This window comes from Leopardus geoffroyi, chromosome C3, assembly GCF_018350155.1.
Source record: "Leopardus geoffroyi isolate Oge1 chromosome C3, O.geoffroyi_Oge1_pat1.0, whole genome shotgun sequence".
Lineage (NCBI taxonomy): Eukaryota > Metazoa > Chordata > Mammalia > Carnivora > Felidae > Leopardus > Leopardus geoffroyi.
In genome coordinates, this window is record NC_059338.1 from 112,463,660 (window position 1) to 112,479,374 (window position 15,715).

The 15,715-nt window shown below is 37.4% G+C and overlaps 1 protein-coding gene across 3 annotated transcripts in view; it reads right to left on the reverse strand.

Moving 5' to 3' along the window:
• The window catches only part of INTS8 (integrator complex subunit 8), a 55,031-nt gene that overhangs the window by 36,432 nt on the left and 2,884 nt on the right, over window positions 1–15,715 (reverse strand). The window contains exons 3-10 of one of the 3 annotated variants that reach the window (XM_045454183.1): window positions 14,254–14,418; window positions 13,858–13,929; window positions 12,605–12,656; window positions 10,393–10,575; window positions 5,808–5,915; window positions 4,289–4,441; window positions 2,674–2,774; window positions 2,094–2,235 (exon numbers count right to left, since the gene is read on the reverse strand). In XM_045454183.1, coding sequence (XP_045310139.1) covers window positions 2,094–2,235; window positions 2,674–2,774; window positions 4,289–4,441; window positions 5,808–5,915; window positions 10,393–10,575; window positions 12,605–12,656; window positions 13,858–13,929; window positions 14,254–14,418 — 976 coding nt within the window. The remainder of the gene's footprint in view (window positions 1–2,093; window positions 2,236–2,673; window positions 2,775–4,288; window positions 4,442–5,807; window positions 5,916–10,392; window positions 10,576–12,604; window positions 12,657–13,857; window positions 13,930–14,253; window positions 14,419–15,715) is intronic. The other 2 variants (XM_045454184.1, XM_045454185.1) reach the window with 2 other exon arrangements.

Here is a 15,715-nt window from a genome sequence, read left to right on the forward strand (position 1 = left end):
TAAAGCACTGCAGATCAGTAGGGACAAAAAAGCCTTCCAAAATAGTGGTACTGGACGGGCCCCTGGGTGGCTCAGTTGCTTACGCGTCCAACTCTTGATTTTGGCTCAGGTTCACAAGATCAAGTCTGCATCGGGCTGTGTGATGACTGTGCGAAGCCTGCTTGGGATTCTCTCCCTCTCTGCCCTTCACCCATGTATGTGCATACTCTCTCTTAAAAATAAACTTAAAAAAAAAAAACAAAACAAAACAAAAACAAAACTGGCGCTGGAAGAAATGGATAGTCATAGGAGAAAAAAATGACACCAGACCATCTACTTCACATGATACACAAAAACCAACTATAGGTGGATTAAAGACCTAAATGTGAAAGGAAGGCTAAGCTACAAAGCTTTTAGAAGATATAACACTATCTTCATGACCACAGGATAGGAAGCTTCCTTAAACAAGACAGAGTTCACTAATCTTTTCCTTTATGGGAAAGACTGATAAATTTTATTATACTAAAATTAAGAGTTTTTAAAGCAATATAAAGAAAGTTAAAAGAGAAGTCAAACTCAGAGAAGATACTTGCAGTATTTAAAATCAGTAAAGGACAAAATACATGAAGAACTTGTACCAAAAAAAGACAAAAACAGACAATCCAAAAGAAAAAACGAGGCATTTCACTTGGAACAGGTACCTCAAAAGACAAAATTCATTATGAGCAAAAAGTAAAAGAAATGCTGCTAAGTTCCTTAGTAATAAGAGAAATGGAATTTGAAATCTTAATGACCTCATAGGTAAATTTGCCAATACCAAGTGTTGACAAGGATGGTGACCAATGCATGCTGGCGACAAAAACACTGATATTACAAAGTAATATTAGAGATATATTTTCTGTAGACATCTGATATATGTGTACACCAAGATATACATAATGTTCCAAGCAGCAAAATAGCCGTTTACATTATGTAAACAACATAAATGTCATAAGAATGGATGAATTGCACCATAGTCATGTTGTAACACAACAATGAAAAAAATCAAACTATGAATGCATACAACTTGGGAAAAAAGCTCATAAGCCTGTTTAGTGAAGGAAAATTAAAAAAGTATTTTGTATGCTTTTATATCAAGTTCAAAACAAAGAATATTCCTTAAGGATGCAAAGGTGATACAAAGAAAAACAAGGAAATGATCACAAAAGGCAGGACAGTGATTTTCTCAAGCAGAGATGGAGAGGGTTTAGTAAAGAGCATTAAAAAAAAAAGGACTTCTAGAGGGTTTCCTGGCTGGCTCAGTCAGTGGAACATGTGACTCTTAGTCTCAGGGATGTAAGTTCCAGCCCCCACATTGGGTATAGTGATTATTTAAAAATAAAATCCTTAAAAAAAAAAAAGGACTTCTAGAATGTTGACAATATAGTATTTTTGAAACTAAGTGATATTAATTATGCTTATGTATTTCTCTCAGTATCTTTTATATTAAAACAGTTAAAGACAGACATCAAAAAACCCAACAGAAACACAGATTCTGGAGCTCACAGGAGAGGTCAGAATTATAATTTGGGAATGTTCAATAAACAGATGACTGAAGCTTTAATGTTTATTTATTTCTGAGAGAGACTGAGACAGAATGCAAGTAGGGGAGGGGCAGAGAAAGAGGGAGACAGAATCCGAAGCAGACTCCAGGCTCTGAGCTCCCAGCTGTCAGCACAGAGCCCGATGCGAGGCTCGAACTCATGAGCTGTGAGATCATGACCTGAGCCGAAGTCGGGTGCCCAACCGACTGAGCGACCCAGGCGCCCCTGATGACTGAAGCTTTAAATGAGAATAAAAAATGATATGAGAAGATGAGTGCACCAAAAACAGAACTACTGTAAACAGAAACACTAAAGGGAGAGCAAAAGAGGTCTTGATGAAGGATGAAGGAAAACGCAGTAACAGAACGAGCAAAGAGCTCTCGCAGAAGAGAAGACTGGAGAGTCTGTAAGCAGTATCAACTATTAGCAAGTCAGATGAAGATAGAAAAGAGGGCACTAGATTTGGCAACTAAGAGGTCACTGGTAAGCTTACAGCAAAATTACAAATCAAAAAGGGAAAAAATGTCTTACCTCAAGAAGAAAGTCTATTTTCTCTTTATTAGGTCTAAGAAATAGCTGGTTAAATTGAACACTAATCGTTCTACCTTCCAATATATCACGGACTGTGTTACAGGCACAGACTTTAAAACAGATTTCATCTAGAGCTTCATTTCTGTAGAATACAAAAGTAGATCTACTAATACATTCTCTTTAATAAAAAAAAAAAAGTAAGGTACATTTCACAAAACCAAAATCACTCACTAGAACGAGTTATTTATTCTTGAGAGGTAAGAGTTTAGGTTATTCAGGCACACACGGGGTGGGGGGGTAGCGCAGAAAAGGAAAGTTTTTAATCTGTCAAGGGACAATTAAACTCCAGATTAGGTAACAGAATCAAATTCCACTAATTTCTGTCCCCCAAATGCTTTTACTAAGGATCAGATGAACATTAAAGTGGCTCTTCTGGCTATGTTAATTTCCCATATACTAACAAAGATGAAAGTACTGTCACAGATTTACAGGTGACTTGGAGGTCTATTGTTATACACCCAAAATGCATTTGCTCTTTTATTCAAAAATAAGAAGGTAGTTCTTCAATTTACTTACTTACCCCTGTTGAGCTTTCTGAAAGAGTTCCCTTAGTACTGACTGCCGGAACTGGACAGGTAAACTGAAGGTTAAGTTATCTTCAATAAAAATCTTTACTACATCCTAGAACACAAGACATAAAATTGTATCCAATTCAAAAATCATGGCAAAGCTTGTTTACTTTAAAAGTCTTCCCAAAAAGAAAAAAAAAAGTCTTTCTACAATGGAAAATATATATTGAAGAAAATCATGAAAATAACTTACTACAAAACTCTTTTCTAAAATATTAAAATGAAGATTGAGGGTAAAAATCTCACCTGCCTCCCAACCCTGCCTTTTTAAATTGAAGACCACAGACCAAAAATGAGAGGTGAAGAATCAATCAATAAGAGGAAATTCAAGGGGCGCCTGGGTGGCTCAGTCGGTTAAGCATCCAACTTCAGCTCAGGTCATGATCTCATGGTTCGGGAGTTCAAGACCCTCATCGGGCTCTGTGCTGACAGCTCGGGGCCTGGAGCCTGCTTTGGATTCTGGGTCTTCCTCTCTCTCTGCCCCTACCCCACTCACTCTCTCTCTCAAAAATAAATAAAGATTTAAAAATTAAAAAAATTTTTTTCTTAGAAATAAAGAAAGATAGGCTGTAGCTTTGTCATTTCATGACTCCTACTTTGAGTGAAGTAACATGAAGGCACTATTCATTTTCTAGCATGAAGGCTTTCTGATAAACATTTCAAAAGTACAAATTTTTTTTTAACATTTAAAAAAATTAAAAACATTTTTTTAATATTTATATATTTTTGAGAGAGAGACAGAGAGACAGAGTGTGAGCAGGGGAGGGGCAGAGAGAGAGAGAGAGAGAGAGAGAGACAGACAGACAGACAGACAGACATAGAATCTGAAGCAGGCTCCAGGCTCTGAGCTATCAGCACAGAGCCCGACATGAGGCTCAAACTCACGAACCATGAGATCATGACCTAAGCTGAAGTCAAACACTTAACTCGCTGAGCCACCCAGGTGCCCGTCAAAAGTACAATTTCTAATTCCCAGTAATTTTCATTACAAACCTAAAAATATATATCCACAGAAGGCAATGAACATAAACAGATTAATTTAAGTGTTTTCCATGGGTAAAAATCGAGACGATAACCAGGCTCACTGGTAAAGCGGTCTCTAGAATAGACCATCCAAACCTACAAATACCACTTTGCTCATTTTTACCCCCAGTCTTACAGTGGCTAATAAGGCTGGGCTACAAAAGCCACACTTTCAAGTCAGACACCAGACTTAAGGCTCCATAAAACTAACAATTCTTTACCTGTAATTTTAAAAGTTAAAAGTCCTGCTTACAGTTTCTTGAAGAATTTACTTAACACAGGTAAATTCTATACCTTCAAGAAAAATTATCAATAATGACTCAACATCTCTACAGTGCACTGCTTAGACTTTATAACTTGTCACTTGATTCTCCTAAGACCTATGAAATGGGGTAATTATTACCATTTTATACGCAAATCTGACAGTTTTACATGCCCCAAATCACACAACTGGTAAATGGCGATGCCAGAATTTAAAATGAGTTCTGTCTGGCTTCCAAAGCTTTCCAATCACCCTATTACTTCCCCCATCAGATATCTTACCTGATAGTTGCCAGATCTCAAACAAATATGGACTTGACTATATGGTGTCAACTGTTGAGATGTATCAGAAGAAGGTACAAGAACATCACACGCTTGACAATAGCCCGCTAACCGCCTCTCATCTATGGTACAATGAAGAGATAATGAACCTATCTGTAAAGTAAGAGGTATACATCATTATCCATCAATGTAACAGAAGACAATAGTATAGTACTCATTCAATGCATTTTAACAGTACAATAAAATGTAATGGAAAATTCAGGGCTGGAAGTACCATAAAAAATGAAAAAGTTGAAAGTTTAGAGCAAGGGTCAGCAAACTATTGTTCACAGGCATTTGGCCTGTGGCCTATTTTTATACAGCCTTTGAGCTGAGAATCATACTTAAGGTTGTAAAGGGGAAAAAACACAGTAACAAATGAGAATATGCAACATAAACTGCATATAGCCCACAAAGCCTAAAATATCTACTATTCGGTCCTTTACCAAAAAGTCTGCAGACTTCAGGCCAACATACAAAAGGTAAACATCATCATCAAAGTATGAATAACAATTTGGACATTAAAAAAGAGTGAACACTGTTTAAAACAAGCTTAAAACATTTCAAAATATGTAAGAACAGAGCAAATCTGATGAGCTGCCTGGGCAAAGTAAAATGTGGATTCCCAAAAGATCTAGAATAGATTTAAAGCAAATCTCGAGCATTTAATCAATTTTTCTGAAGAGGAGAGACTGAAGTGGGAATTTTTCTAGGCACCAAACAAAAACCTAGTTACATATTTTAAAATTCAGTTGTCAGAATCATAAGAAGAAAAATGCAAGTGATAAACATATGAAAAGTTCACCTATACCAGGAATTAAGGAAATGTAAATGTGTTAAAGTTCGTGTATTTCACCCACCAAATTAGCAATTGGAGGAAAAAAACAAAAACAAAAAAACCCTCACTGCTGATCGGAGTACCGAAAGAAATGTACCTGGAAAGCAATTTGGTTTTATGTTTCACAGCCTTTACAAAATTACTGACATGACGATTACTGACATTACAATTTACTGACATGATGATTCTACTTGTAGGAATTTAACTTGAAAGCATCTAAAAACCAAAAAAAGTCTTACGCTTGGAGACAGAAATATTATAGCTTTATGATAAATAAAAACAGTAAACATAAATGCCCAAACATTAGAGAAATGAAGTAAATCACAGCACATCTACATGAAGATCTTTAAATGTCTATTCAAAGATTTAAGCATGATAACAATATAGTATATATAGTTAATATAACCTTAACTGTAGAAAAACAAAGACTGAAACCTGGAAGAAAATAAGCTAAAATGGCAAAAGGGGTAATTACTAGGCAGTAGTAATACAGATTTTCAAAATGCTTTTAGTACTTTCTAAAACTTGCCAAATGTACCACAATGAACATTTGTTTTTTTAATCATCAGAAAAATTAAACCCAAAAACATATATAGACTCTTTAAGAACTAAATATTATGTGCCTGTTATCACTGTATTTACCTCTGTAATTAGTTCTTTGGTTCTAAAAAATTTTTCTCTGGCATTTTCATAAACAGCTGCATTTGTAGAGCCTTGCTGGAAGTATGCTGCACCCAAATCATAACACACCTAAAATGGTAATGAATACCAATTTGCTTAGTAAATTTTCATGAACTGAAGAGCTAACAAAACTCAAAATTATGTTTATCTCAGCAAAATGCTAGTACATATACAGGAAAAAAACTGTATTTCAGCAAGCAATGGAATAGTCAATGTTCTTAGTCACAAGCAACAGAATCCAGTGGACTGATTTAAGGAGAAAACAGATTTAAATGGTAAGATTTAGGGTGGTCTACAGAATTACTTGGCCCAAGGATCGACCTTTGGAAACAAAAGGGCAAGGGATGCAAACAGCCAAGATAAGAGCCAAAACTGACCTAGTGAGTGCTGCGGTCATCTCAACACTGGACTCTTATCACCTGCAGCCACCAGCACATGCCAAGAGCAGCAGCTAGCTATACTCTTGCTCGGGCTGCCCCTGTCATCTAGATTTTATGGTCACCGTTGCTGCTATTCAACATCACGACGGATTCTCTATCATCTATGCTTCTTTCAAAGTGGGGGAGAGTAACTGCCTGGCCAGAGTGAACACTGAGAAAAATCTGAATTAATGACAATGAAAGGATAGAAAAAGACAACTAAAAAAGTACTAATAGGGGCGCCTGGGTGGCTCAGTCGGTTAAGCGTCCGACTTCAGCTCAGGTCATGATCTCGCAGTCTGTGAGTTCGAGCCCCGTGTCGAGCTCTGGGCTGATGGCTCAGAGCCTGGAGCCTGCTTCCGAATCTGTATCTCCCTCTCTCTCTGTCCCTCCCCCGTTCATGCTCTGTCTCTCTCTGTCTCAAAAATAAATAAACGTTAAAAAAAAATTAAAAAAAAAAAAAAGTACTAATAGAATTTGTAATTTCTGGGGCACCTGGATGGCTCAGTTGATAGGGCATGCGACTCTTGATCTCAGGGTCGTGAGTCTGAGCCCCATGATGGGTGTGGAGCCTATTTAAAAAAAAAAATTGTGTATTTCTTCAAGAACCTTCTTCAATCAATGCCTAGACTCACTAAATGCAGAATTCAAGGACTCAGATTGTTTAATTCAACTTGAACATTTTATGGACAGGAATAAGGCTCAGAAGTGACAATGTCTGCTAAAAGGCATATAACCAAGTACTGGCAGAGCCCAGGCTCGAACCCAGATCCCTAAGGCTCCTAATATCCTGCCTCAAAAGTTTATTCTACACAGTGCTGACAGATCTGACTTTCTTAAAAAGTGTTCAAATTATCCCAAGTAGGATAAAGTTCAAACCCCTTGGGCCCAATCTTTAACGATCTCAGAATCTGGACTAACTTCTCTCTTCAAAACTCTCTATTCTCCTCTATTTCAACCATACCAGTCTTCTCAATTCCCAATTCTTATCAGATCCTGGAAATAAACTTCACTCCCTATCTCTTATTTCCATCTACATCAAACCAATCTTAGCAAACAGATACTTATTCCTCCTCCAAACTTCTAACCTCTAACAGTCTGATACACATCACAGAACTACTCTTTACTGATATGTATCATATATACATATTCTGTCCTCTTGAGCTAATCAAGATGAATTTTTCTCAGCCTGTAGGATACTGCTTCTTACTATTTAGTCCACATTAAATGTGTGGCTGATTTTCATTCTAGAGTGCTTCCTCCCATCTGGATCAAAGGGTGAGAAACAAAAGAAAAGAAAAGAAAAGAAAAGAAAAGAAAAGAAAAGAAAAGAAAAGAAAAGAAAGGAAGGAAGAAAAGAAAAGAAAGACAAAGACAGAAAAAGGATATACAGGTATTTATATACACACAGACATTACAGTTACATGTAATTCCCCTTTCCAGGCAGACAGTACAAGATACCAAAAAGGTATTTTCTTTTTTTAAAAAAAAATTTTTTTTTTTTCAACGTTTATTTATTTTTGGGACAGAGAGAGATAGAGCATGAACGGGGGAGGGGCAGAGAGAGAGGGAGACACAGAATCGGAAACAGGCTCCAGGCTCTGAGCCATCAGCCCAGAGCCCGACGCGGGGCTCGAACTCACGGACCGCGAGATCGTGACCTGGCTGAAGTCGGAAGCTTAACCGACTGCGCCACCCAGGCGCCCCCTAAAAAGGTATTTTCAAGTATCACTATACTAACATTAAAACAAGGGTTTTTTTGTGTGTGTTTTTTTTTTTTTTTTTCAGATTTCTTTTTTAAGAAATCTCTATACCCAAAGTGGGCCTCCAACTTACAACTCTGAGATCAAGAGTCAAATGCTTTACCAACTGAGCCAGCCAAGCACCCCCATTAAAACAAGTTTAAATTCTAGGCATGCCCGGCTGGCTCCATACAGCATGTAACTCCTGATCTCAGGGTATGAGTTTGAGCCCCACATAAATACATAAAACAAGTTTAAATTCTATAATTAAGAGGTAGTTAATAAGTTAAAACAAACAAAAAGCCTGATAACAAAGTTGCCCTGACAGCAAATATTTTTGCTTTTACTGGGAAAAGAATTTAAAAAAAAATTTTTTTTTTCAACGTTTATTTATTTTTGGGACAGAGAGAGATAGAGCATGAACGGGGGAGGGGCAGAGAGAGAGGGAGACACAGAATCGGAAACAGGCTCCAGGCTCTGAGCCATCAGCCCAGAGCCCGACGCGGGGCTCGAACTCACGGACCGTGAGATCGTGACCTGGCTGAAGTCAGACGCTTAACCGACTGCGCCACCCAGGCGCCCCTACTGGGAAAAGAATTTAAAGATTTTCCTTTAGAATCAAGTAAATTTTAGTAATGTAAAGAATGTGCTTTAAATATTAACGTGCTGGGAAATAAGTATTGCTGCTAATTTGCCATTCAAGGCACAGAATTAGGACTCAGCTATATAATTAAGAAGGTATTTGATAGTTTACCTAGCACACTGACATGTTTTATTAACAGCTGTTTTGTTTTTCAGATTGTATCACCCACTAGATCATGAAAATCAGAAACATTACCAATTATTTTTAAATAGACTCTGTGACAATATACTACCATAAACCCTCTTATATGTAAGTTTCACTACTATTTAAAGATGTTCCTTGGGGCGCCTGGGTGGCGCAGTCGGTTAAGCGTCCGACTTCAGCCAGGTCACGATCTCGCGGTCTGTGAGTTCGAGCCCCGCGTCAGGCTCTGGGCTGATGGCTCAGAGCCTGGAGCCGGTTTCAATTCTGTGTCTCCCTCTCTCTCTGCCCCTCCCCCATTCATGCTCTGTCTCTCTCTGTCCCAAAAATAAATAAACGTTGAAAAAAAAAAATAAATAAAAAAAAAAATAAATAAAGATGTTCCCAATTGTCAATCCTCATTACTCCTATTCCAACTGTGACTGCCATCTCATCAGGTACTGAAAAAATGATTATCTTCAACTCTACAACCAGCTAATCTGAAAAGGCACCTCCCAACACGTTGTCATAGCTACTTCTGCCCATTTCAGGAATGGGAAACAGTGATTGAAGAAATCAGCAGGTGCCTGGACGGCTCAGTCAGTTAAGCGTCCTACTCTTGATTCTGGCTCAAGTCATGAACTCACGGTCCATGGAATCGAGCCCCACAACAGGATCTGTGCTATCAGCGCAGAGCTGATTGGAATTCTCTTTCTCTCACCTGCCCCTCTCCTACACGTGCACTCTCAAAAGAAATAAATACACTTAAAAAAAAGAAATCACGCAAGGGGTGCTTGGCTGGCTTAGTCGGTAGAACACGTGACTCTTGATCTCAGGGTTGTGAGCTCAAGCCCCACTTTGGGGGCAGAATTTACTTTAATTAATTAATTTACTTAAAAAAAGAACTGCCTGTTTAAAAACAGAAGATGACGCGCCAACTCCCACAAAGAAGAGAATACAGAATATAAAACACACTATCTTCGTGGCCCTTTTTACGCAGTTTTTGAATATTTTAAAATTTGTTATACCTAAGGTTCTCTGCTAAAAAGTGAGGAAGATGCAAAATACACGTTAAAAAAGAGAGAGATCTCAGAGAGTTTACAATCCAGCGGAGAAAAAGACAACACAAATACGCAGTATCTCACAACAATATCAACTGAAAGCTTTCAAAGGAACTAGAGCCCAGAGTTACAGAACCACCTTCAATGAAGACCCTTGAAAAACTAGTTATTTTCTCTAGGGGCCAACATTTTTCAAAGTCGAGCATAGTATTTGTTTTGGGGTTCAGGGTTTTTTTTGGTTTAATTATCTAACAATATGAATGAACTGTAGAATTGTTTACATACTCACTGCATTCTCAGTATTCAGAGTCTGTCTCAAACACAATTGGGAAACTATCTCAGAGACCATAAATCAAATGGAATTTCCCCTCCATTTCTTTCAGGAAAATTTCAAGTGAAGTCATAAAATTTACAAATTAATTATGAGTCAAAATTTTAATAGCATCTTAAGTCAAAAATCAAAAAGACAAAGGGAGGAATTCTAATTAAAAATACTAGAATGACCTCATGTAAGATTTTCTAAAATTTTGCCATGCATTGATTGAATACTGAAATAAGTACCTGGCACTGCATCTCCTCAGTTCTGATTTTCAATCCAGCAGTAGAACTCTCAGTTTCTCCATTTACCATGCCTGGCTCCATTGCCAACAAATCTAGTGTTCTCATTGTGTGGACATAAAGATCCTTGTCTAATTTAAGGGCTGCCTCTAGTACCAAAATAGAATCAGAAGCTTGCTCTTTTAGCTACAAAAATTCAATAAACAAATTATTAAAATACAAACATCACAGAAAACTAACCAAAATATATACACAGGACACTCAATAACTTGGTGTACTAAGCTATTAAAAAAATTTAACACAGCAAGAGTGCAATTAAATCTGTTGAAACAGTTAAATTTTTAAAAATACAGTAAAAGTTCCTATGTAGAAATTAGAAAATACAAAGTAGAAAAGGTACCTTTTTATTTATTTTTTTTTACAAAAAAAAGATAAAAGTGCTCTAAAGATTCGCTTCCACTGATTTATTCAAGAAATGTTTATATGCATCAATGTATCAGCCACCGTTTTAGTAGGCACTAGTAACAAAAATAAAATGATGCAGGGTTTTTTTTCTCCACATTCAAAATACTACAGCATAATGGGGCGCCTCGGTGGCTTAGTCGGTTAAGGGTCCTGGACTCTTGATTATAGCTCAGGCCATGATCTCGTGGTTGTGAGTCAAGCCCTGCATCAGGCTCTGTGCTGACAGAGGCTCTCTCCCTCTCTCTCTGCCCCTCCACTTGCTCTATGTCTCACAAAAAATATAAATAAGCATTCAAAATACTACAGCACATTAACTTCATATAAATATAGAATGTTTCTCTCCTCTCCCAGCCCCTAGACTTTACACAGTGTTTCTGGTGCACTGTAGGTGTCATGGAATTACAGAGATCATTTTTAAATTATGGAAACTCCCACATTTCCACTTTTATATTAACTACATTAAAAAAATAACTGCTATGGGGTGCCTGGGTGTCTCAGTCGGTTGGGCGTCCAACTCCCGGTTTTGGCTCAGGTCATAATCTTTCGGGTTTATGAGATCAAGCCCTGTGTGAGGCTCTGCGCTGACAGCATGGAGCCTGCGTGGGATTCTCTATCTCCCTCTCTCTGCCCCTCCGTTGCTCACACTTTCTCTCTCAAAACAAGTTACTTAAAAAAAATTCTTTTAAACAATAACTACTGTATTTTTGTGACTGCAAAGTAATTTAAAAAAATTTTTTTTTATGTTTATTTAGTTTTTGAGAGACAGAGAGGACGCGTGGTGGAGGGGCAGAGAGACAGGGAGACACAGAATCGGAAGCAGGCTCCAGGTTCTGAGCTGTCAGCGCAGAGCCTGATGCGGGGCTCGAACTCACAGACCAGGAGATCATGACCTGAGCCGAAGACGGACACTCAACCGACTGAGCCACCCAGGCGCCCCTGCAAAAGTAATTTTAAAATATAATACATGTAGGGTGGGGGGGGGGGGGGGGAGGGGAAAGTGGCTGATGGGCATGGAGGAGGGCACCTGCTGGGATGAGCACTGGGTGTTGTATGGAAACCAATTTGACAATAAATTTCATAAAAAAAAATAAAATAACATAAAATAACATAACATAAAATAAAGTAACATAAAATAAAATAAAACATAAAATAAAACATAACATAAAATAACATAAAATAACATAACAAAATAACAACATAAAATAACAAAATAAGATAAAATAACATAAAATAACATAAGATAAAATAACAGAACATAAAATAACATAACATAAAATAACATAACATAAAATAACGTAAAATAAAACATAAAGTAAAATAAAACATAACATAAATTAATATAAAGTAAAATAACATAAAATCACATTACATAAAACAACAGAACATATAATAACATAAAATAAAATAACAAATTAAAATAACATAATATAAAATAAAGTCTTTGTTGTAAAGAAAAATAAAATAAAATCTGTTAATTATAAAATTTTGGGGAAAAAATATGAAGATATCATCTGTAACTGTGATTTCTCTTATCTGCTAAAGTATAAAAACTGGACAAGAGAATTGGTGGTATAGCACTACACTGAAAAGCTGTATTATTTACAATTGTTACCAAACTATGTTCTAACAATAAAAACCTATACATCACTGCTTCCAGACCCTGCCAACTCTTGCATATCTAAGGTTAGAGGAAGCATGTGAACATGCTCTGAATGCACCCCAGAAATGTGTAACTGATGCTGATACTCACTACTTTCAAAATATTTTCTGTTAGTTCTTTCTCCTGTTGCATCTGATTCATGCTAAAAGAGAAAAGGTTGAGAAGTATTTAACATTTTTCAAGACTAAAAATTCTAAACTTTAGAGCATCATTCTTCAAAATGAGGCAGAATTTGGGGCGCCTGGGTGGCTCAGTCGGTTAAGCGTCCGACTTCAGCTCAGGTCACGATCCCGCGGTCCGCGAGTTCGAGCCCTGCGTCGGGCTCTGGGCTGATGGCTCGGAGCCTGGAGCCTGCTTCCGATTCTGTGTCTCCCTCTCTCTCTGCCCCTCCCCCGTTCATGCTCTGTCTCTCTCTGTCTCAAAAATAAATAAACGTTAAAAAAATAAATAAATAAAAGTGAGGACAACAATTGCTTCTTTAAAAAAAAAAAATGAGGCAGAATTTAAATAAAAATGTTAATACTACTTCTTTTCACTCTTGAAAAAACAAAAACTCAATTATGATGTTCATTTACCATTATTTTTTCATTTGCTTTGTGTTGAAAAAACAAAAACAAAACTCTCAATTTAAGACTAAACCTTATTGGCAGCAAAAGCTCATTTCTATCAAGTTAGAAACTATGCTCTCTCGCTCCAAATTTGGGTAAGCTGCTAACCTAGAATTTAAGAATTAGGTTTAGGGGTGCCTGAGTGGCTCAGTTGGTTAAGCATCCAACTTTGGCTCACGTCACGTCCTCGTGGTCCACAGATTTGAGCCCCATGTCAGACTCTGTGCTGAAGCTCAGAGCCTAGAGCCTACTTCAAATTCTGTGTCTCCTTCTCTGTCTCTGCCCCTCCCCTGCCCGTGCGCTCTCAAAAATAAACATTAAAAAAAATTGTAAGAATTAGGTTTAAAACTCCACAGATGATAACTCTGGTAATTTTTCGTATTCTAAACTAATTTTACATATTAAAACAATTTCCCTACATACAGAACAAATATAACTTCATGTAAATTTAATTAAATGAAAAAAATCTTAATACTTTGGAGCAGGGGAATTAACACTAAGATGAAAGGCACAAGTCACAATGCATTCCTTTTTCCAGAGCTCTCTACTATAGATATCCACAGCACTGCCTGATTCTGTCACCCTTCTAACTCCCCAAACCTACCTGCATGTAGGCCTTGTGCCCTCCTCTAACTCTACTCCTTCGGTACCAGAGGTTATTAAAAACATGCAAATAAAATTCTTTTAATTCTGATGACAAAAAGTGTCAACCAAGGGTCCCATCTGCCGACTTACACACTTAACTGAGGAGGTCCAGGTTTGGCCTGCTTGACAGGAAAACTGCTTTGAACAATTGTCCTAATTGCCCTGAAGGACAGACAAGAAAAAGAAAATTTAACACATTGCAAATGTCACTTAAATTATTTTTTAAGTACTACTTAGAACATTTGTTATTAATTAGCTGAACTTTTATTCGATATGTAATAAAACCTTCATAAATCATCCACATTTTTATCAGAATGCTTTTCTCATATATGCAGTCATAATTTTCTCTACCATCAGACTCCCAGTTTCCAAGATCCTCCAAGAGCTCTCCAGGGTATAGGGGACCCTTAAAAGCACATCCCTGAAAGCCAGAGGGCAATTACACACAGGCTGCCCAACACATTTGAGGTCTATGAAAAAATTTACCATCTATTGTAGAGAAGGATAGCCATGGCAGTGGTCGGAGGTAAAGTGGCCAGGTCCATATCCACATGCTTTGTCCCAGGAGGAACTTTACTGATACACAGCAGTTCATTTAGCAGCATATTCAATACTGGAACAGACAAACTTAAAGAAACAAAAGGTACACATCTGCATAAGAAGCATAAAATACACAATTCAGTATTTTCACTGAAAATAATTACATTGTTAAAGGACTAAATCTGAGGCTATTTTATTAATCTGTCTCAACAACTTGTATGAAAATATTAAATTTCAGGGGTGCCTGGGTGGCTCAGTTGGTTAAGCATCCAACTCCTGATTTCAGCTTAGGTCATGATCTCAAGCATGGTTCATGAGATCAAGCCCTGCATTGCCTGCTTGGGATTCTCGCTCCCTCTCTGCCTCCAAATGAACCTTTAAAAAAATACTACGTTTTTAAAGATTTTTAAAATTTTCTTTATGAAAACAACTTAAACATACACAAAAGCAGTCAGAATATAATGAACCCCCATGTGCCCATCATCTAGTTTCAACAATTATGGACTGATGGCTAATATGCTTTCATCTCTACTCTTGCTCACTTCCTCCCCTTCCCATACTATCATAAAGCAAATTTTTAACATTAAATCATTTCTTCCATGTTTCAGAATTGATCTCAAAAAATTAATTCAATAGTGGCACGTGGCTGGCTCAGTCAGAAGGGCATGCAACTTGATCTTGGGGTTGTGAGTTTGAGCCCCACGTTGGGTGTAGAGTTTACTTAAATAAAACTTTTAAAACATTAACTCAATATAGTCACTGTATTAATTTCACATCTAAATATATTTCAGTTGGGGGTGCCTGGGTAGCTCAGTTAAGCTTCTGACTTCAGCACAGATCATGATATCACAGTTTATGAGTTCGAGCCCCACACAGGGCTCTCTGCTGTCAGCACAGAACCTGCTTCAGATCCTCTGTCCCTTTCTCTCTCTCTCTCCTCTGCTTGTTCTCTCTCTCTCAAAAAAATAAGTAAAAATAAACTTAGAAAGTCTTATGGGGCATCTGGGTGGCTCAGTTGGTTAAGCGTCCAACTTCAGCTCAGGTCATGATCTCAAGGTTTATGCGTTCAAGGTTTATGCGTTCAAGCCCTGCATCGGGCTGTCTGCTGTCAGCACAGAGCCAGCTTCAGATCCTGTCCTCCTCTCTATTTGCCCCTCCCCACACACACACATTCTTTCTCAAAAATAAACATTAAAAATTTTTTAAATACCTTACAAAAAGTTTTCAGTTGCTTATCAAACATCCCAGTGTTCAATTTCCAACTGCATCATATACATCATACTTTTTGGGTCCACATTACTACCTCTTTGACAGGCTTCAAGTCTATTAATGTATAGCCTCACCTTAGATTAAAGAATTCTTTAATCTGGAGAAGGGTGATGAAAACAAAGTATTTAAACACTACCAG